This window comes from Zootoca vivipara, chromosome 1, assembly GCF_965207765.1.
Source record: "Zootoca vivipara chromosome 1, rZooViv2.hap1.1, whole genome shotgun sequence".
NCBI classification, from domain to species: Eukaryota; Metazoa; Chordata; class Lepidosauria; order Squamata; family Lacertidae; genus Zootoca; species Zootoca vivipara.
The window spans coordinates 21,542,028-21,564,710 of record NC_142582.1 but is presented as its reverse complement, the minus strand read 5'-3'; the positions used below and the strand labels follow the sequence as shown (position 1 = coordinate 21,564,710).

The window sequence follows — 22,683 nt, the reverse complement described above, 5'->3', positions numbered from 1 at the left end:
CTGCACTGCAGCCCTCTGTATCCCCTGAAAAACTGCTGCCTAGTATTAATGAACCCTCAATTGACAGAAATTAGGGAGCCACCTTGCACCAACAAATGGGTCTTTCCTGTTGTGCCCAATGTGAGAAGAACACCCCAAAGACAGTAAAGAATTAAAAAAGAAGGCACACTATAAGGCACACACTCTATACAAGACAATTATTCATGTTCTTTCCTCCCAACTCCTTGCAGCGGTGCCTGATCCACCAGAGAATGTGAAATGGAGAGATCCAACATCTAAGTCCATTTTCCTCACATGGGATCCACCTAAGTATGATGGCGGTTCTCGTATCAAAGGCTATCTGGTTGAAAAATGCCAGCGTGGCACTGACAAATGGGAGCCCTGTGGCGAACCAGTCATTGAGACAAAGTAAGAGCTTGCAGTATGGAGAAATGTTTTACAAAATTGGATGGTTACATTTAAGCATGCAGTACGCTGAACTTGTTTTCTGATTAACAGAATGGAAGTGACAAAACTTAAGGAAGGAGAATGGTATGCTTATCGCGTGAAGGCTCTGAACAGGCAAGGAGCAAGTAGACCAAGCAAGCCAACAGATGAAATCCAGGCTGTGGATGCAATGGGTAATTTTTGATTTCCCATTCATACTTAATCTATACTCTTGAAAACACTGGTGCATGTGTTTCTGCTGTTGACTCTTCTGTGTTTATAAAATGTGCGGTTGCGAATTCTATTTTAACAACATGTTGATTTTTCTCTCAAATCAGAGGCCCCTGAGATTTTCCTAGATGTGAAACTGCTTGCTGGAATCACTGTCAAAGCTGGAACTAAGATAGAGCTGCCGGCAAGGGTAAATGGAAAGCCCGAGCCACGGATTAGCTGGACAAAAGCTGAACACACCCTGAGAACTGATAAAAGAATAACCATTGAATCCAAACCTAACCATTCTACAGTCATAATAACAGAGAGCAAGAGAAGTGACAGCGGCACCTATATTATTGAAGCCGTAAATGCCAGTGGTCGGGCAACAGCTACAGTTGAAGTTAATGTCCTAGGTATGTTTTGTTTCCATAGAAATAACTTTCAATGTTTTCCTAACGAAATATTTGAATAGAAGAGGTTCAAACTATTGCTATGCTTCCACAGATAAGCCTGGCCCACCAGCTGCATTTGATATCTCCGACATTACAAACGTATCTTGTGCTTTGACTTGGAATCCTCCTAGAGATGATGGCGGCTCCAGAATCACAAACTACGTTCTGGAACAAAGAGCTACAGACAGTGAAGTGTGGCACAAACTATCATCCACTATCAAAGAGACAAACTTCAAAGTAACAAACCTAACACCCCTTAAGGAGTACATCTTCAGAGTCAGCGCAGAAAACATGTACGGAGTTGGAGAGCCAGCCCAGTCCGTTCCTGTCGTTGCTAAATATCCATTTGGTAAGTCTATTTGCTTGACAGAAAGGACTGCTTGTCACAAGATGGCCGCCAAGGGAGCCTGCTAGAAACTATAATGTGGTAGCCACTCCACATGGCGTGTCATTGATAGGTACCACTTCTCCATGTGGGTCAGTCCCCACCATAATGTTGTTTGTCTCTACACTATCATTGGTGATATGGAGATAAGCCTGTGGGTAAGGGTCAGTATTCATGGCAAGCTGGTACACATAATCTACTTGTCATTTGTAGCAGGCAGCAGCCACAAAGAGACAATTTCTAGCAGCCTCTCCATGGCAATTGTTTTATTTGATGAAATGGCATTTATTGCTACAGGTGCTTCCTATTAGATTTGCACAAAAGGAGTTGCAAGTACGGTGTGTCAATGTTCCCTTTTCTACTTCTTTGTACAGATCCACCAGGTCCTCCTACACGAGTTCAGCCTGTTGAGATCACTAAAGATTCTGTAACATTGACTTGGGTGGAACCAGATGAAGATGGTGGCAGCCCTATCACTGGTTATTGGGTTGAACGGTTGGACCCTGATCAAGATAAATGGGTCCGCTGCAATAAAATACCAGTTAAAGATACGACATTCAAGTAAGATCATTATATGTTTCATTTTTTTAAAAAAATATAGCTAGATAACTGAGAAGATTGCTATTTGTTTTTTGGTAAACAGTTGACTTTTATATACTCTTGATTTTGAAACCTTGTCATACTTTAGAATAAAATATGAACTGGTGCTCTGTAATAGCATCAAATAATTGTATTGCTGTCCGTACTTTGGGTCTACAGTAGCCATTTCCTAAATCATGTTCATAGCCATCGACCAGCGCTACATAGGAGCCATTGAATAGGACAACCATACTATCAGTAGCACCAATTTCTGCTATGGAAACAGTAGTGGGATTGTGACTTCTGATGTGATTCTACATCACTGCAGCTGCTCATAAGATTAGTGCTGATATCAGAACTTCTTAGAGATGAATATAGTCTTCTGCTTTTTGAACTCCCAGTACAGTCATACCTTGGAAGTTGAACGGAATCCGTTCCGGAAGTCTGTTCAACTTCTAAAGCATTCAGAAACCAAAGTGCAGCTTCTGGCTTCAGGAAGCTCCTGCAGCCAATCGGAAGCTGCGGAAGCCCTGTCGGACATTCGGGTTGCAAAAAACATTCGCAAACTGGAACACTCAGTTCCGGGTTTGCGGCATTCGGGAGCCAAAACGTCTATGAATACCAAGGCATTCGGGATCCAAGGTACAACTGTAATATGAATTTCTAATACAAACTAGAGATATTTCTTACACCCAAGCATTATTCATCCTTAGAATCTTAAGTAATACCCATATATATCATCTACTAATGAATAGTACAGAAATGCAGATTATATTACATCTGACCAGTGTCTGAGGCTTTCTAGTGATACAGTAATAGGAAAGTCCTTCCTCCATGTACACAGAGAGGTTTGGGGTGATAGCATATATTTGCTCTGAACAGTTCTAAGGTATTGATTTTTTTTTATGCACGATGTACACTTGTGATGATGCACAGTATTTAATTACAGCGTTGACAAGTAATAAGTATTACAAATTTTACATTTGGAGCATTATCATCATTACTATTAGGGTTAAAGGTCTCACGTTCCATAAGAAGTACAAGTTCCGTGTCGTGGCAGAGAATCTTGCTGGGCCAGGAAAGCCAAGCAGAGCAACGGAGCCAGTCTTAGTGAAGGACCCTATTGGTATGAAAGCATTTTTCTTAGATGAGTTTTATAACTTACTCAAAGTCATAATGCTGGGGTTTTCTAATCCAAGTTACCAATTCATGTCTAGATCCCCCATGGCCACCCGGCAAGCCAACTGTGAAAGACGTTGCCAAGACCTCGTGTTTCTTGAACTGGACGAAGCCAGAACACGACGGCGGTGCCAAGATTGAATCGTATGTAGTTGAATTGTTAAAGACTGGCACAGACGAGTGGGTGAGAGTGGCTGAAGGAATCCCCACAACAGAACACTTCCTCAAAGGGCTTATGGAGAAACAAGAATACTCCTTCCGTGTCAGAGCTGTGAACAGAGCTGGAGAGAGTGAGCCTAGTGAGCCCAGCGATCCCGTGCTTTGCAAGGAGAGACTGAGTAAGTTGGTCACTGCATTCTGCAAGAGAGCTTCTCCTTCAATTCCCAAAAGTATCAGAAGCCTGCTCCACAGTAACTGCCCTGTTTCCCCTATTTTAAGGCGTAGCCATAAAATAAGACATAGCAGGATTTTTAAGCATTCAAGGAATATAAGCCATACCCCAAAAATAAGACATAGTGATAGGCGCAGCAGCAATGCGGGCCGTGGCAGGAGGAGGAGGAGAGAAAAAATAAGACATCTCCTGAAAATAAGCCATAGTGTGTTTTTTTGAGGAAAAACAAATATAAGACGGTGTCTTATTTTCGGAGAAGCACATTTGGCATGGGGTTTTCAGTGGGGCTGCCACTGTCTGTACTTGCGAAAGACAATTGAATATATTTTCGTTTCACCCTCAGTTATTCTTTGTATTGTTTTTATATGATGGTGGTGGTGGTGGTGGTGGTGGTGATGATGATAATGTATTACTTATACCCCACCCATCTGGCCGGGTCTCCCCAGCCACTCTGGGCGGCTCCCAACAGAATATTAAAAACACGATAAAACATCAAACATTAAAAAACCTCCCTAAACACAGCTGCCTTCAGATGTCTTCTAAAAGTCAGATAGTTGTTTATTTCCTTGACATCTGATGGAGGGCATTCCACAGGGTGGGCGCCACTACTGAGAAGGCCCTCTGCCTGGTTCCCTGTAATCTCACTTCTTGCAGTGAGGGAACCACCAGAAGGCCCTCAGAGCTGAATGATGGGGGTGGAGACACTCCTTCAGGTATACTGTTTTTAGCTGCTTTTGTGATGTGATTATAAATTGATGGATTACACGCGTAAAAGATGATACATCAATTAATTCACCATCACTAATTCATCAGAACTATGGTTTGTGTTAAGGTTGCACTGGAAACATTAAAACATATTCATATTAATAATATTTTGCTTTAATATTGTTACAGATCCTCCTTCACCACCTCGATGGCTTGAGGTCATTAATATCACTAAAAACACTGCAGACCTTAAATGGACAGTACCAGAACGCGACGGAGGTTCTCCCATTACAAATTACATTGTTGAAAAGAGAGATGTCCGGCGGAAAGGCTGGCAGACGGTTGATACTACAGTTAAGGACACCAAATATACAGTGACACCACTAACAGAAGGCTCTCTGTATGTATTCCGTGTAGCTGCAGAAAATGCAGTGGGACAGAGTGACTACTGTGAAATCGAGGACTCCGTTCTTGCAAAAGACACCTTCAGTAAGTACACACACTCAGAATTCAGCTTCAACAAACTATGTCATCGTTTTTAAATTTCTGTTTTCCTAATTATCAATATTATTTAATTTAGCTACCCCTGGAGCACCATATGCACTTACACCAGTCGAAGTGACAAAGAGACATGTTGACTTAAAATGGGAACCCCCTAAGAATGATGGTGGCAGACCAATTCTACGGTAAAAGAGAATTGTTTTTATATTTATTTATTTATTGTAAACCTCTTAGAGGTTCAGTTTATACATTTGAAGGAAGGAAGGAAGGAAGGAAGGAAGGAAGGAAGGAAGGAAGGAAGGAAGGAAGAGACAGACAGACAGACAGACAGACAGACACAGAATATATTGGGAAAGAGTGTAAAATCTGGGGCAGGGAGAGAAAATAGAGAACATTTATTTTTAAAGGTTCCAAAGTTTATTGTGTTCATTGTACACATTCATCTATTAGATGAGATGAGTAATGTTTCAAATCTAAATGAACGATTTGTTCTTATTTAAATCTTTCTACTTGATTGAATTGTATGTATTCATGCAACTTATAAACGTCTCTTCTTCACACAGATACGTTATTGAGAAGAAAGAGAAGCTTGGCACGCACTGGGTGAAAGCTGGCAGAACATCAGGCCCTGACTGCAATTTCAGAGTAACAGATGTCATAGAAGGTACAGAAGTGCAATTCCAGGTCCGTGCTGAAAATGAAGCCGGCTGTGGTCACCCTAGTGAACCAACTGACATCCTGGCAATTGAAGATCCAACAAGTGAGTTACAAGCATTGGAAATTAGAATCAATGACATATGTGTTGTGCCAAATAGAATGACAGAAAATAACATTACCTTGGTATTCCGGCAGGCCCTCCTTCGCCTCCTCTGGACTTACACGTGACAGACGCAGGAAGAAAACATATTTCGATTGCGTGGAAACCACCAGAGAAAAATGGCGGCAGTCCTATAATCGGATACAATATAGAACTCTGTGAAGCAGGAACTGAAAAATGGATGAGAATAAATTCTCGACCAGTCAAAGATTTGAAATACAAAGCAGAAGAAGGTGTTGTCCCTGACAAGGAATATATTCTCAGGGTCAGAGCTGTCAATGCGATAGGAGCTAGTGATCCGTCAGACATATCAGAAAACGTTGTCGCCAAAGATCCAGACTGTGAGTATAGTTGTTCTTGAAACAGTCATGAAATAGATTATAAATTGTGAAATTGCTTTGGCACACTAACTGAAATTATTTTTCTGTGGGGGTTTTTTAAAACAACAACAACAGGTAATCCAACTGTTGATATAAAGACTACAGACCTCGTTGTGGTTGAAGGTGAAAAGTTAAGTATCCCCGTGCCGTTCAGAGCTGTTCCAACTCCAACCATTGCTTGGCATAAGAGTGGGAAGGAGCTGAAAGCAGGTGACCGAATAACAATGAAGAGCGACCACATCTCTGCTTTGCTGGAAGTAACAAATGCAGTCCATGCTGATGCTGGCGTTTACACTATTAACTTGGAGAATAAACTGGGTTCAACAACCGGTACAGTCAATGTCAAAGTAATAGGTAATTTATTTTTCTTATACTGGCAATTATGTGAATTAGACTCATAATGGTGAATGGGTGACAAGATGTTCAGCTCTTAGTGTCAGGGACCATGCTGTGGAGGGCTGCACTGAGGAGGAAGGTTGGGAGCCTCCCCCTTCCCTTCCCTTCCCTTCCCTTCCCTCCCACTCCCCCTGCTATGCATCCAGATCCTGAATCTTCCCAGGAGGAGGAGGACAGTATTGATTTGGAACAGTGGTTTGCAGAGTGGCATAGTTCAGAAGGCAGAAGCTGGGATATACTGGATGGGGAAGAGCTAGGAGAAGAAACACTGGAAGAGAGAGGGTTAACAGATTCACAGTCATTGGACAGCATTCCCCTACCGCCCTCCCTGAGGTCAAGAAGAGCTCAGAAAGTGTCAGAACAGAAAGCACACAAAGCATAGAGAGTACAAGCTCAGATTACAAGAAGTAGAAGTGACATAGATTAATAGGGACATAAAGGGGTAGGATCCTTAATTGGGAGCACCGCCATTCCTAGGAGATGGGTTCTTTGTTCTCTCACTGTGATTAGTAGTTTCTGTTAGGACAACTCCTTTTCCTTTGTTTTGCTTATCTACTGCCATGCTTATCTACTGCCCTGAAGCCTGACACTTAGCTGCTTAATTGATACGTATAACATGAGCCAACACTGATATCTCCATGTGTCTAATATGGAGATAGGTCAACCTGAGGAATTGTAAATTTTATATATAAATGTTTATCATTCACACATGGGTATATATATTCTTTTAATACAGTTTTCAAACCAATTTACTTTATTAAATGCTACATGTGTACATATTGTTCTTCAATTAGGTGTGCCTGGACCATGCAATAGTATTAAGGCAAGTGAAGTAACTAAAAATTCATGCAAAGTGACCTGGGAACCTCCAGAATTTGATGGCAACACTCCAATTTTACATTATGTGCTGGAGCGAAGAGAAGCTGGAAGGAGAACATACATACCAGTGATGTCTGGTGAGAACAAATTGGCATGGAATGTAAAGGATCTCATACAAAATGGTGAATACTACTTCCGCGTTAAAGCCGTTAATAAAATCGGAGGAGGTGAATACATTGAACTGAGAAATCCAGTGATTGCAGAAGATCCAAAGCGTGAGTTTTTTTATGATCATCAAGACTGAAAAATGCAAATGGTTTCTCTGTGCCTTCTATTTATCCATGTTCTTTTAAATTTTCAATATGCAGAGCGTCCAGATCCACCAATTGACCTTGAGGTTCACAACCCAACATCGAAGTCAGTAACACTCACATGGAAACCACCGTTGTATGATGGAGGAACCAAGATTATGGGCTACGTTTTGGAAAAGTTAGTTAAAGGTGGAGAAAAGTGGGAAAGATGCAATGACTTTTTGGTTCCTCTTTTGACTTCTCCTGTGAAAGGTCTTGAGGAAGGCAAAGAATATCAGTTCCGTGTCCGTGCAGAGAATGCTGCCGGCGTCAGCGGACCTTCTAATGTCACTCCTCTGGTGAAAGCAGTGGATCCCATTGGTATGTTTTGCAAACTACCTATTCATTTTTAGCAAGTGTTCGCATTCTGCTCTATGCTACAGTATATCAAATATAAACTAAAACAATATTTTTATGGTTACAGAGGCTCCAAAGGTTTTCCTCACTGCTAATCTGCAGGCTGGCCTTGAGGTGAAGCAAGGTTCTGAGATTGCTCTTGAAGCACACATTTCAGGGTCACCTTACCCAACTATTGATTGGTTATGGAATGATGAAGTTGTTAAGCCAACAGAAATTAAGAAGAGAGTTACCAAGATTACTAGGAAGAAGAAAGGTGAAGTTGAAGAAGATGAGCCTTTCCACTTGTCCCTGCCAGAGCGTTTGAGCATTGACAATCACAGACAAGGAGATTCTATACTGTCCGTTCGGGATTCAATCAGACCAGACCATGGCACATATACTATTCGAGTTGAAAATGATCATGGGGTTGCGAAAGCTTCATGTGAAGTCAATGTGTTAGGTATGCCCTCATACATAATGTGTGTGATACATTTTATTCAAAATGTTTGAAGTGATATGTGCAAAGTGGTGCTCATTATTTTTTGCTTTAAAAACAGATACACCTGGACCACCGCTCGACTTTGTTTTTGAGGAGGTTCGTAAAAATAGCATCACTTGCAAGTGGGAGCCTCCTCTTGATGATGGCGGGAGTGAAATTTTGAACTATGTCCTTGAAAAGAAAGACAACAAAAAATCCGACATTGGCTGGGTTACTGTTACTTCAACGCTTAGGCATTGCAAATATAATGTGCCTAAACTTATTGAAGGAAAGGAATACATATTCCGTGTGAAAGCTGAGAACAGAGTAGGAGCTGGACCTCCATGCCTTTCAAAACCTGTTGTAGCTCAAGATCCATTCAGTAAGTCTTGTACTCTATCTAAATATGTGCTTCATTCATTTCCCCAAAAGGCACTGCCATCATCATCATCATTACCTTATACTCATATTGTACTTTAACATTAAAACTTTAATTCTATAATAACCCAGCGGAGAAACCTTGCAGAGGGAAATGGCTAAATTACATTTGCTGATAGTTGCATCTGAGTGCAACATCCTAAAAAGAAAAGAAAAAGAAAAAGCTAGGACAATCCATGCTGGTTGACTGGAAAAGAAGAATTGTGAAAAACACACATTTTCTTTAAGTCTTTCCGTATACACAAAACCCACCCACACTCTATACAAGTTTCAAGCATACACATCTACATGTTTAGGGTATAACACAGAGATAATATTAACATATCATGAAGTCAGTTTCGTTTTATTGGGACGTGGCTTTCCAGGGACCAATCTAAACTTTACTATGCACAAGGGGTTCTGAATTCACTTAAAGGAGTGCTGGGAGAACAAATCTAATCACCCCCACCCCCATTTTTCATCCCAGTTTGCCCCCTTTGTGTAATAAAGAAAAATACATGTAACAGCTAATTTAGTAGCTCTCAGGCTGCAATCCTAGACACATTTACCTGGGAGTAAGTACAACTGAAACTATGGGACTTCAATTTTCAAGTAATTGTGAATAAGATCAGGCTGCATATTGCAACTGAAGCCTCCAAGTAAAGATATGGTGGGAGAGAAAATTAGAGGCAGTTTAAATGTTGCATTGAACAAATTAATTTTCTGTATGATTTGGTAAGCTCCACTAACATTTGCATACCCTCTTTTTATAGGTCCTCCTGATGCACCTGATAAACCTCTAGTAGAGGATCCAACCAGCAATAGTCTGTTGGTTAAGTGGAATGAGCCTAAAGACAATGGTAGCCCCATTTTGGGATACTGGATTGAAAAGCGTGAAATCAATGCAACCCACTGGGCTCGTGTGAACAAAGAGCGTGTGAATGCCCTGGAAACTAGAGTTGAAGGACTTTTAGAAGGCCTAACTTACGTTTTTAGAGTTTGTGCTGAAAATGCAGCTGGCCTTGGCAAATTCAGTCCCCCTTCAGATCCTAAAACTGCACAAGACCCAATATGTAAGTTGTTAGATAGATAATATCCCTTAGTTTGAAAAGGGAAGTTTTAAGTCTATTAAACTCTTCATATATGTTTATTTTCTTTTAGTGCCTCCTGGCCCACCTGTTCCAAGAATTGTTGATACAAGCTCAACATCTATTGACGTTGAATGGGATGCTCCGCTATACAATGGGGGCAGTGAAATCACTGGCTACCATGTTTACAAGAATTTTGTTGGCACAAATGAATGGTCTCGCTGCACAGAAAGACCTATTAAGGTTCGGAGCTATATAGTTAAAGGAATCAGAGAAGGTGCAGATTACAAACTTCGTGTTACTGCTCTTAATGTTGCTGGGGAAGGTCCTCCTGGAGAAACAGAGCCTGTAACAGTTACAGAACCTCAAGGTACTGTGATTATGTAATTTAAAATGAAATCTAATGTGAAATAGTTTGTGGGATTGTAAGTTAATTAATTCTCTCTCTTTTTCCTTATACAGAGCCTCCCCATGTTGAATTTGATATTTCTGTCAGGGCAGGTGTTCAGATATTGGCAGGTCAAACTCTTAAACTCCCTGCTGTTGTTACTGGACGACCTACCCCTACAATTGTATGGACTTTAGAGGATGCAGATGTTGACAAAGAGCGAGTTGTGATTGAAAATGTTGGCACTTCATCTGAGCTGTTTATCAAAAATGCACTCAGAAAAGACCATGGAAGATATGTGATTACTGCAACTAACGAAAGTGGTTCTAAATTTGCTGCAACCAGAGCAGAAATATTTGGTAAGAAATGCTACATAGAGTGAAACAATGAATATATTAAGTATTTGGTGGCACTGTGGGTTAAACCACTGAGCGTAGGGCTTGCTGATCAGAAGGTCAGCGGTTCGAATCCCTGTGACGGGGTGAGTTCCCATTGCTCGGTCCCAGCTCCTGCCAACCTAGCAGTTCGAAAGCACATCAAAATGCAAGTAGATAAATAGGAACCGCTACAGCGGGAAGGTAAACGGCATTTCCATGTGCTGCTCTGGTTCGCCAGAAGTGGCTTTGTCATGCTGGCCACATGACCTGGAAGCTATACGCTGGCTCCCTCGGCCAATAATGCGAGATGAGCATGCAACCCCAGAGTCGGTCACGACTGGACCTAATGGTCAGGGGTCCCTTTACCTTTACCTAATTACATCTCATGTCTTCTTTTCCAGATGTTCCTGGACCGGTTACTGACTTGCATCCTGTGGTGGTAAATAGAAAAATGTGTCTACTTAACTGGGATGATCCCAAAGATGATGGAGGAAGTGAGATCATAGGTTTCCTTGTAGAGAGGAAAGATGCAAAAATGCATACATGGAGACTAGCCGTGGATACAGACAGATCTAAGTGTGATATAACAGGTCTTGTTGAAGGACAAGAATACAAGTTCCGTGTATTCGCCAAGAACAAGTTTGGCTGTGGTCCACCTGTTGAACTGGGACCTCTCCTTGCTGTTGACCCCAAAGGTAAATCTTGTTGTGTTGATATAAACAATCAGAATACACATACTGCTTTGTATCCAATCTTTCAGGAATCTGTTCATTAGCAAAGAACCCCAGGCTACCAAGATAAAAAATAAAAAATGTATAGATGTTTTCATATAGATATATTCACAGGGATTTAAATGTGCACCACTACAGATAGGACATAATGAATATCAATATGCAAAATATTCAGATTTGATATTTCTGCCAATGGAGAGTTCAAGGTATTATCATGAAAATTTGGACTAATATATAAGAAATAGAGTTCTATTACTGTTTTCAAACTGTGATTAATATATGATTTCCAGCCCTCATTCATAGAACAAAAAAGCTCCTGGTATCTGAGGCCTGATTCTGTCAATGTTTTCCTCCCCTGGAGCACTGTTTAGAATGAGAAACATGAGGCGATCCCCATGGAAAATATTACATAAGAACTGAAAACCTAATGCTTCCCATGTTCATTTCTGTGTGGAAATACTTTTTTTTTAAAAAAAAAGAAAATAATCCTACAAGGGCAAAATGTTGCATGGGAAAATGCTCTGATATAAAACTTTTATGTAGCTGCTCTAGATTTACAAAATCCAATTTCTCCACACACCTTTTTCCCACTTCCAGCAATTCACTGGAGCCCCACCAACGCATTTTGGAGTTAGTATAACATTGTCCCATTTAATTTAGTATTTAATGACAGTTTTAAACAGAGGGTGGAGAGGTGGTTTTCAGTAAACATCTGCAGAGCTTCCCTCCTCTTTAAATAGCATGTTGCATGCCCCTAGCCTTGGAGGCAGGGGAATATAAACCCAAATAAATAAAACGATGTATTTTTTTACCTTGTTCACTGGTGAAACTGCTGCACAGTAAACATGACACGAAAAAACAAGGGTTTCTTTTTCAAATTTAACTTATCATTGTATCATTCTTTCCACAACAGGTCCTCCAAGTGCTCCTGAGAGGTTCATGTACACAGAGAGAACGAAAACATCTATTACACTTGACTGGAAGCCTCCCCGTAATGATGGTGGCAGCCCCATCATCGGCTACCTTGTTGACAAAAGAAGACATGACTCAGATGTATTCGAAAGAGTCAATAAGAGACTCTGTCCAACTACATCCCTTCTTGTGGACAATCTTGCTGAGCTGCATATGTATGAGTTCCGAGTCAAGGCTGTCAACGAGATTGGAGAGAGTGAACCATCACTGCCCCTTAACGTAGTCGTACAGGATGATGAAGGTGAGGCTCTTTAATATATATATATATGTACACTTTACCTATAGATGTGAACATTTGGTGTCTGCTAGAGGCTTCGCTATATTTTTTAGAATTACATGGTTAATCACTTTTGCACTAATTTTCTTTTTTCAGAACCTCCCACAGTGACGTTGCGTCTATCTGTTAGAGGAGATACTATCAAAGTTATGGCAGGGCAACCAGTCAACATTCCAGCAGATGTGACAGGTCTTCCAATGCCAAAGATTGAATGGTCTAAAGATGACGTTGTTATTGATAAAACATCAGATGCCCTTAAGATCACCAAAAAGGAAACAAGCAGAACAGAGGCGAAAACTGAACTCAGCATGCCTGCAGCAGTTAGGAATGACAAAGGCACTTACACAGTTTCAGCTTCTAATCGCCTTGGCACCGCGTACCGCAATGTTCATGTTGAAGTATTTGGTATGTATCTAGCTTCCTGCTTAAATGGCCAAAGTTTTCTTACTTTATTTCTACCATAACACAATACTAAATTGGCTTTCTTTAGATCGTCCTTCTCCACCGAGAAATCTCACTGTATCGGATATTAAAGCTGAATCTTGCTGTTTGACTTGGGATGCCCCACTCGATAATGGTGGCAGTGAGATTACGCACTACATTCTTGAGAAGCGTGATGCGAGCAAGAAGAAGTCTGACTGGGAGGAAGTATCCAGCACTGTTGTGGATAGACGATTTGGGGTAAAGCTTCAATCTTGATTTCATAGACCAAAGGAATAGCATTTAAATGAAAAATGACCCTTAATAAAATTGTTGAGGTGAATGTTAACACTGTTCATCTTCCAGATTTCCTATTTTTACGTCTGCCTTCCATTTAATGCCAAAATAGGTATTCCTATACTCTGTATTGAATGGTACTTCACTCCCTTCAGAGTTGGGTTAGTAGCAGTTGGTGCAGATATGCCAATGATGTATAGAGTTGTTAAGCATCACAGCAACATGCAGGTGGCTTTTCCAAGAACTGTTTTAGGATGTCCATATGATGGCACCTAACAGCATGGGAAAACATCCAAAATACACTGAAACTAGTTCTGAGTATTGGTTTTACACATATCATAGGATCAAACAGTTAGATGGGTCCTTTTTGAGTTTGAGGGGTCTGCCTAGTCAAACCCCTTGCTCAGTGCAGGAAAATGAGAACTTGGGCACTCCCAACAGATGGCTGTTTAGAATCTGCTTAAGACCTCTGGTGAAGAAGAACCCAATGTTCATTGACTCCATTGTCAAACGTTTAAGAGGTTTCTCCTAATGTTCAACTGAAAATTGCCCTCCTTTAGCTTATAAGATCTAGATGTTTATGCCCTCTGTATGACATCTCCTCAGGTATTTATAATCTGTTAACATGCCCCCCTTCAGACATCTCCCCACCAAGTTAAACAAACCCAATTCCTTCATCCTTTCTTTTTAAGTCTTGTTTTCCATACCACTGGCTACCTTTGTTGTCCTCCTTTGTGAAGTGACCTTTGGCTATGCTTTGTTTAAAGTCCTGGAGACAACACAGGGAATTGGTATGAAACTGATTTAAAATAATAATAATAATGTATCATGTTTCTTTTACTTTTCAGGTCTATAAACTGGCAACAAATGGACAATATCAATTTAGAGTAAGGGCCGTTAACAGGTTTGGGACAAGTGACGAATGCCTTTCAGAAAAGGTAGTTATCAAGGATCCTTATGGTCTTCCTGGACCTCCTGGAAAACCAAAGGTTACAGAACACACCAGGTCGTCAATGCTGGTAACATGGACACCTCCACTAGACAATGGTGGAGCTCCAATTACTGGCTATTGGCTGGAAAAGAAAGAAGAAGGAGGTGTGTACTGGTCTCGTGTCAACAGAGCTCCAGTGACAAAACCAGCAGTGAAAGGACTGGAATACACTGTACTGCGTTTGATTGAAGGTGTAAAATACCAGTTCCGGGCTATGGCTGTGAATATTGCTGGAATTGGCCCTCCCAGTGAACCATCCGATCTTTATGAAGCTGCAGATCCAATCTGTAAGTATAAAGACAAGGAAGCAATAAATAACACAAAATGCCGACTTTGTCATTTTTGTTCAATTTGTCTTGAACCTGATTTGATAGAGGTTCTGTGATTTCAATACATGAGCTCTGCATTTAAAGTCAAATATTTAATGAGTTAGGCTTCATTTTATAAGTGCATATTATCATGATAAATAGCAAATGTTCCTAATTTTGTGCAATGAAAGACCGTACTGTATAGTTTGTAGAATTTCCATTCACTTCATTGAAGGGGTGTTGTGCAATGAAACAAAGGAGGCATAGTCCTCACGGCAGTATATTTTGCATTTGCTCAATAGATCCTCCTGGAGCACCATCATGCCCAGATGTCAAAGACAGAACCAACTCAACTATATCTCTTGCATGGAAGCCTCCACAAAAAGATGGTGGCAGTCCTATTAAAGGATATATTGTCGAAATGCAAGAAGAAGGTAGTTTAGATTGGAAGAGTGTGAACGAACCGGACAAGCTGTTCCCTACCTGCGATTGTGTTGTACCCAATCTTAAAGAGCTCAGAAAGTACAGATTCAGAGTAAAGGCTGTAAATGCTGCAGGGGAATCTGAGCCAAGTCTTTGCACCGGAGAAATACCATGCAAGGAAGTTCAAGGTAAGGATTGTTGGAAATCATTCTTTCCACTCGAACATGTAGACATAGAAAAATCAAAGGATTTGAAAACTGAAATGCAGGAATGGCTGTCCTGCACATTAGAGTTTGTAGAGTAAAGCAAACTTATTGGGGGGTGTTATGGGTACAAGGGAAATCCCAACATCAATCTGATAGCAATAGAAGCTGTAGCTACCGGTAGATTATTCTGCATTCATTTGAGAAGGAACTCTTCTCAAAGTGTCCCTGCCATACGAGTTAAGGCAGATAGTGATCAAAGAGAGATCCTTCTCAGTGGGGGCACCAAGTCATAGAATTCTATCCCTCGGGAAGCCCACCTGACACCAACATTGTTATGGATTTGGGGCCAGCAAGGGTTTTGTTTTTGTTTTGTTTTTACTAGGCTGTTTCATGCATTGTTCAAATTTATTATATTTTGATGTTATATATTATCATGTTTTTGTAAAGCTTTGCTAAAGGGCAGTATATATTTCAAATAAGTATATATCTTGATCTCTTTGTTTATCATCAAGAGAATAATACACAACTGAGGCTGCAAGCCTACCCATTTACCCAGAAGAAAGACCCATCAATGTCAGCAGGACTTACTACTGAGTATACTGTACATGCATAAGTTTACCCTGTTAGAGAACTTATGTGACAGGTAGATGGATTCTGATTATATTATTTACTGGTATATGATAGATTATTTTTATTTTGCAGAGGAGCCAGAAATATTTATTGATGTTGGAGCACAAGATCTACTCTCTTGCCGTACTGGTACAGCAATCAGAATTCCAGCAGTTATTAAGGGACGTCCTGTTCCCAAAGTATCTTGGGAATTTGAAGGAGATGCAAAGAAAGCTGTAAAGGTCAGTGACAAAACAAAGTAAACTCTTAAAAACTTCAAGCTAAAGTATATTGTGTGTATGTGTATTTACTATTTCTTCTTTATTTAAAGGATGGACATAACATACCTGAAGATGCTACGGTAACAAATAGCTTATATTTGAATTCGCTTATTTTGCTTCTAACGTTTGCATTTTTCAAGTCCTTTTTTAAAAAATATTATTGCTAAGTAGGTTTATTTTTGTGTGTGCAGGTGGAATCAACTGATACCACATCAGTAATTACTATCCCTGTGTGTAACAGAGGTCATTCTGGAAAATACACTATTACAGCAAAGAATAAAGCAGGACAGAAAACTGTAAATGTCAGGGTGAATGTCCTAGGTAAGACTAACCGATCTTAATATTGCACCATTTCACTAATTTTGTGATACAAAAGTTCATACAAAACCCCATATAATGATTTTTTCCAATCTGTTTTCATGATGAAATAGATGCTCCAGGGCCACCCAAAGACCTGAAAGTAAGCGACATAACAAGATGCAGCTGTAAACTTTCATGGAAAATGCCGGACAATGATGGTGGAGACAGAATCAGAAACTATATTATTGAGAAAAGAACTGTTGAAGGGAAAGCCTGGACAAAAGTTAATCCCAACTGTGCTGGCACATCATTGGTTATTCCTGATCTCATAGCTGGGCAACAATACTTCTTCAGAGTACGTGCAGAAAACCGCTTTGGTGTTGGACCCCCAGCAGATACAATTCAAAGGACCACAGCGAGGGATCCAATCCGTAAGTTAAATCAAAGTGGGACATTCATTCATGCATTCATTCAGCATTTATTGGCAAAATTTAGACAGTAAAATCATAAAAGAGAAAAAAAACCATCCACAAAACATTGGCAATCCAGACATATTAAACACGTAAAACATATTAAAGACTCAGGAGCCACCATTAAGAAAATTAAATAGTTTTAAATTTGACTTTTAAAATCTCAACTATCCTGAAACAATCTCAGTAGTTTGGGGAGTATCATCCTTCAGCAGATATTGGATTGCAGGTTGTTTGAAAATAAATACTTAAATACTTCAAGGGTGTAGCAAAGTGGGACATTTGTTTTTACTAATGATACTTTATTGTAGGGCACTACTTACATTTTACTTTGCTCCTTTTCAAAAAACAAAGATCCTCCTGACCCACCTATCAAGCTCAAGATTGGTCTTATAACAAAGAACACGGTAAGCTTGACATGGAAACCTCCAAAGAATGACGGTGGTGCTCCCGTAACACATTATAATGTGGAGTGCCTTCGCTGGGACCGTACTGGTGAAGGGAAGGAAGCCTGGCGACAGTGCAATAGACGGGATGTGGAAGAAACAAAGTTTACTGTTGAAGACCTTAAAGAAGGTGATGAATATGAATTCAGAGTGAAAGCGGTGAATGAAGCAGGTCCAAGCAGACCGTCACCTACTGTTGGGCCAGTTGTCGTCAAAGATCAGACATGTAAGTGCTGCAAAGCATTAGTTATTATTGCGCTTCAAATATCTGCTCACCTGGGGCTCTGGGGGAGCAGTGTTTTTGTTACACAGTGTGGCCGCAGGCCAGTCCCAGGGGGTCTGCCATCTTCCCACACAGCCAGGCAAATGGATGGTCACATGGCAATGCCCTCCTCACATTGGGCTGAATCCTACATTGAACAGGTACCCCGCTAAAGGGGTCCAGGTGGGGTGACTGTCTGAGAGCCCACATTATAGGCCAATATGCCTCTTGCAATGATGCCCTGTCGTGGCACCCGGTCCATGTTTGGGGCAACTCCCCAGCACAGAGTCATCCCTCATTGGGTCCCTGTCAGCCAGCACACAGGTTGACTGATGATGGATATATGCCCATTGCCTTACCCAAACCCAATAGCAATCTCTTGTGTTCATTTGCACGGTCTACCCTGCACAGGGCTGCAGAAATCCTGTGCCTACAGTGGCAAACGCATTGCAAAGCATTTTGACTTCTGTAAGAGGCTCAATAATTTTTGCTTGCTTTTGTTTGTAGGCCCTCCGTCTATTGAACTCAAAGAATTTATGGAGGCAGAAGAAGGGACAGACATCAAGATTGTAGCCAAAATAAAGGGTGTCCCCTTCCCGACATTGACTTGGGTCAAAGCTCATCCAAAGAAACCTGATGACAAATTGCCAGTGCTGTATGACCAACATGTCAACAAGATTGTGGATGAAGATTCCTGTACTTTGCTGATACAGCAATCTCGCAGAAAAGACACAGGCTTGTACACTATAACTGCTGTCAATAACTTTGGAACCGATTCAAAGGAGATGAGGCTGAATGTGCTAGGTAAATATCAATGTATTTTGGCATTGGCAACCTAATTTACTATTTGTTATAAAATGTTCAAAACATGTCTCTCCTGTTATCAGTCTCTGCAGCCACAGCAGGCGCTGTAACTCTCCAATGGTTTGGCTTCATCCCTGAAGGCAAACTCTTCCATTTCCTCCCAAGACAGATGGATGCCAACCACAACAATATAACCCTCAACTTTGACAACAATTAATGCTTTATAAAATGTATTTTTCAGGTCGCCCTGGACCACCAGAAGGACCCATTAAATTTGAATTTATTTCCGCCGATCAGATGACAATTTCTTGGCTTCCTCCTAAAGATGATGGTGGATCTAAGATAACTAACTATGTTATTGAAAAGAAGGAAGCAAACAGAAGGACCTGGGTCCATGTTACCAACGAACCTAAGGAATGCATCTTCACAGTACCCAAACTACTAGAAGGGCATGAATACATATTCCGCATCATGGCACAAAATAAATATGGCATTGGAGAACCTCTTGATAGTGAACCTGAAACTGCCAGAAATCTATTCAGTAAGTTATCTCAAATATCACCTGCTTATATATTTATTGGCAAAGCAGAACGTAAGTAATGTGATTCGATAGTATGAGAGCCCCAAGTTAAAATTATTATTATTATTATTATTATTATTATTATTATTATTATTATTATTATTATTTAATCTTCTGTATGGCTAAAATGCCTATAATAGTTTTTAAAAGCTTTTCAGAAATAGATCTTTTGTGGCTATTTTTTCTGTTTCATCTTAAAACCATACCTATTTTAAATGTTAAATATTGAATCTGTACTTATATCATTTTAGATTGTATTTAGCACAGCATAGACCGTACCTTTGCTTTTCTTCACCATAAAATAATAAAACGTTCAATTATCAGTGTGGTCTTGTGCTCTGCTATACACAATGAAGCACAGTGCTGTGGCAAAGGAACCCTTCATCAGCTCTGCTATTCCAACAAATACAAAATGCTGGCAATTGGTGCAGAGCTATTGTAAAAAGGGCTTTTCAGGTTGAAGAAGCTCAGCCATGACTCTAGCACAGGATTCTAGGAACTAGATACAAACTTGACAGTTAGGTATAACAAAGAAAAAGGAGGACTTTCTATAGCCCTGCCCCACTTACTTTACAAAGGTTGTATCTGTAGGGGGCTAATGAAAGACTGGGAAAGGAAACTCCAAATGAAGGGTATAGCATAAATACCATACATAAATGGTCTATGTGGGCCCCGGCGCTTTGTTTGACTCTTGGTGTACTTTATTCCCTAGCTGTTCCTGGAATTTGTGACAAACCAACCGTCAGCAGTGTCACACATGACTCGATGACCGTCAACTGGGAGGAACCAGAATATGATGGAGGCTCCCCCGTGACAGGTTATTGGCTGGAACGTAAAGAGACCACTGGAAAGAGATGGACAAGGCTTAACCGTGATCCTATTAAACCTATGACACTGGGAGTTTCTTACAAAGTACCTGGCCTTATTGAAGGTTCAGATTACCAGTTCCGTGTCTATGCTATTAATGCCGCCGGTGTTGGACCGCCAAGCATGCCGTCTGATCCAATAACTGCAAGAGACCCAATCTGTAAGTAATTAAGATTAATTTATTTATTTGGTGTGAAAGGGGGGAATATACTAAAAGATGGTATAGATGGTATATGTTTGTTAAATAATAAATACATAGTCTTGTGACAGAATGGTGCATTATTATTTTCCCCCCAGCTCCACCTGGTCCTCCATTTCCAAAAGTTACTGATTGGACAAAATCTTCCGTTGACCTTGAATGGACTCCTCCATTAAAAGATGGTGGTTCTAAAGTCACTGGTTACCTTGTTGAATTTAAAGAAGAAGGGAAAGAAGAATGGGAAAAGGTAGGTGAAATGCTGCCGTTGGAAATTTATTTGAAACATTATGTCAGGATTCCATAACTGAACATACAGAGGAACGTACTGAATTACTGAAAGGGCCACCAACTCATCTGTGTGGCCTAGAAGCAGCAAAAACCCATTGTTTCCCTTCCCTGTAGGTGGCTTTTAATGGTAGCATGAGTGAAAGATAAGGGAGGGAGATAAGTGATGTGGTGTGGGGACAGGCATGAAGTAAGGAGGTTCAGGAGAAAGGAATGAAGGTATTCAGGTATCACCGCTGCAAATAAAACGTTTTGTGTTGTAAAGTGCAACATACAAGTGTGACACTAGGTAGTGACAGTGAGCTATGCAAAATCCAATGTATTTTTCAAAATGGTTTTTAGAAAAGCATTTTCACAGCGTTTTTAATATGTGTGTAGATTCCACCAAAGACACAAAATATATTTTTGTTTTCAGGCAAAAGATAAAGAAATAAGAGGAACCAAGTTTGTTTTGGCAGGATTGAAAGAAGGAGGTTTCTACAGATTTAGAGTCAGAGCAATCAATGCTGCTGGTATTGGAGAGCCAGGAGATGTCACGGAAGTCCTTGAAATGAAGGACAGAATAGGTATATCTTATGATAAAATAACCTCTCTTTTTTCTTGTGTGGGTAAAAGAATGGAAACTAAATATAAAATATATTGTTTGTTTCTACAGTTGCTCCCGATCTCATGCTAGATGCTCATGTGAAAGACAGAATCGTGGTCCATGCTGGTGGAGTGATCCGCATTATAGCTTATGTCTCAGGAAAGCCACCACCAACAATCACCTGGACGAGGGATGACAGAGCTCTCCCAGAGGAGGCTAAAATCGAGGAAACTGCCATTAGTTCTTCTATGGTTATAAAGAACTGCAAGAGAAGCCACCAGGGCCTATACACTCTTGTCGCTAAAAATGCCGGTGGAGAAAGAAAGAAGACTATTATCGTTGATGTGCTAGGTAAGCACTGAAAGCTGACTTGCTGGTGGCTAGACTGCTGATGAGGGCAGGTGGCTGTTGGATGAATGACAGAAAGTGACACCTTTGTTGATGCAGTTGCACTGGCTACCCATATGTTACTGGATCAGGATGGAGGTTCATGTACAAAGCCCTGAATAACTTGGGTCCAAGGTACCATAAGAAGTGTCTGCTCCCTTCTATCCCATTTCGATGACTTAGGTCATCTAAAGAAGTGCTGTTGGTTGTTCCCAATGTCTCACAGACCTTAGTGTGCCATCGGTTCCATACTGCAGAAAACTCTTCCAACAGAGAATCAGTGGATAGCCTCACCGTTAACCTTCAGACATCTCTTGGAAGATGTTCTTATGCAGACAGGCCTATTCAGTTGCTTAATTTCCTTTATTTAGATGAGCCAGTCATTCTTGTGATTATTTTGTATTGTTTTATAGTATTTTATATTGTGCACTGCCTTGGTATATTATATGAGTGGGTGGGTGGGGTTATATAAATATACAAATAAATAAGCATCTATGTTATTATTTGGGTTCCAATTACACAAATGTTAAATGTCCATCTTAAAACTATATTTATTTCCTTCACAGATGTTCCGGGTCCAGTTGGCATTCCATTCCTTACTGAGAACCTAACGAACGACTCTTGCAAACTTACGTGGTTTTCTCCTGAAGATGATGGTGGCTCAGCTGTCACCAACTACATTATTGAAAAGCGTGAAACAGACCACAGGGCTTGGACCCCAGTGACATATACAGTCACCAGGCAGAATGCAACAGTTCAGGGGCTGATGGAGGGCAAAGCATACTTCTTCCGAATTGCACCTGAGAATATGATTGGCATGGGCCCATTTGTGGAGACAACAAAAGATATTTTAATCAGAGACCCAATATGTAAGCCTTTATTGTCTATTTTATCAGTACTGATGAGGAGAATTTGCCTTGGGAAAAGTACCTAACATGTTGCACGTGTTTATTTCTAGCTGTGCCAGAGAGGCCCGAGGATCTGGAAGTCAAAGCAGTAACGAAGGATTCTGTTACACTGACCTGGAACCCACCTAAGTACAACGGTGGCTCTGATATAACCATGTATGTTTTGGAAAGCCGCCTTATTGGGAAAGAGAAATTTACCAGAGTTACGAAAGAGAAAATGCTTGACAGGAAATACACAGTTGAAGACTTGAAAGAAGGTGACACTTATGAGTATCGTGTGAGCGCTTGCAATATCGTGGGACAAGGCAAACCATCATTTGTTACGAAGCCCATCACATGCAAAGATGAAATTGGTAAGTTTCCATTCTGGAGCAAATGTGCACTGGATGATCTG

At 40.6% G+C, this 22,683-nt stretch overlaps 1 protein-coding gene across 50 annotated transcripts in view; it reads left to right on the top strand.

Moving 5' to 3' along the window:
• Positions 1 to 22,683, top strand: part of TTN (titin) — a 290,139-nt gene that overhangs the window by 199,300 nt on the left and 68,156 nt on the right. For all 50 annotated transcript variants that reach the window (XM_088676590.1, XM_088676579.1, XM_088676604.1 and 47 more), the window contains 38 exons: positions 231 to 408; positions 499 to 620; positions 765 to 1,052; positions 1,144 to 1,440; positions 1,851 to 2,037; positions 3,066 to 3,181; positions 3,273 to 3,572; positions 4,520 to 4,819; positions 4,911 to 5,016; positions 5,395 to 5,591; positions 5,684 to 5,989; positions 6,104 to 6,382; positions 7,219 to 7,518; positions 7,612 to 7,914; positions 8,018 to 8,392; positions 8,490 to 8,792; positions 9,601 to 9,900; positions 9,989 to 10,285; positions 10,378 to 10,662; positions 11,082 to 11,375; positions 12,325 to 12,624; positions 12,757 to 13,065; positions 13,151 to 13,341; positions 14,226 to 14,655; positions 14,979 to 15,287; positions 16,008 to 16,156; positions 16,246 to 16,275; positions 16,387 to 16,516; positions 16,627 to 16,926; positions 17,320 to 17,637; positions 18,181 to 18,477; positions 18,719 to 19,018; positions 19,770 to 20,084; positions 20,222 to 20,370; positions 20,824 to 20,974; positions 21,064 to 21,345; positions 21,948 to 22,250; positions 22,340 to 22,642. In XM_088676590.1, the coding sequence (XP_088532716.1) occupies positions 231 to 408; positions 499 to 620; positions 765 to 1,052; positions 1,144 to 1,440; positions 1,851 to 2,037; positions 3,066 to 3,181; positions 3,273 to 3,572; positions 4,520 to 4,819; positions 4,911 to 5,016; positions 5,395 to 5,591; positions 5,684 to 5,989; positions 6,104 to 6,382; positions 7,219 to 7,518; positions 7,612 to 7,914; positions 8,018 to 8,392; positions 8,490 to 8,792; positions 9,601 to 9,900; positions 9,989 to 10,285; positions 10,378 to 10,662; positions 11,082 to 11,375; positions 12,325 to 12,624; positions 12,757 to 13,065; positions 13,151 to 13,341; positions 14,226 to 14,655; positions 14,979 to 15,287; positions 16,008 to 16,156; positions 16,246 to 16,275; positions 16,387 to 16,516; positions 16,627 to 16,926; positions 17,320 to 17,637; positions 18,181 to 18,477; positions 18,719 to 19,018; positions 19,770 to 20,084; positions 20,222 to 20,370; positions 20,824 to 20,974; positions 21,064 to 21,345; positions 21,948 to 22,250; positions 22,340 to 22,642 (9,699 nt within the window). The remainder of the gene's footprint in view (positions 1 to 230; positions 409 to 498; positions 621 to 764; positions 1,053 to 1,143; positions 1,441 to 1,850; positions 2,038 to 3,065; positions 3,182 to 3,272; positions 3,573 to 4,519; positions 4,820 to 4,910; positions 5,017 to 5,394; positions 5,592 to 5,683; positions 5,990 to 6,103; positions 6,383 to 7,218; positions 7,519 to 7,611; positions 7,915 to 8,017; positions 8,393 to 8,489; positions 8,793 to 9,600; positions 9,901 to 9,988; positions 10,286 to 10,377; positions 10,663 to 11,081; positions 11,376 to 12,324; positions 12,625 to 12,756; positions 13,066 to 13,150; positions 13,342 to 14,225; positions 14,656 to 14,978; positions 15,288 to 16,007; positions 16,157 to 16,245; positions 16,276 to 16,386; positions 16,517 to 16,626; positions 16,927 to 17,319; positions 17,638 to 18,180; positions 18,478 to 18,718; positions 19,019 to 19,769; positions 20,085 to 20,221; positions 20,371 to 20,823; positions 20,975 to 21,063; positions 21,346 to 21,947; positions 22,251 to 22,339; positions 22,643 to 22,683) is intronic.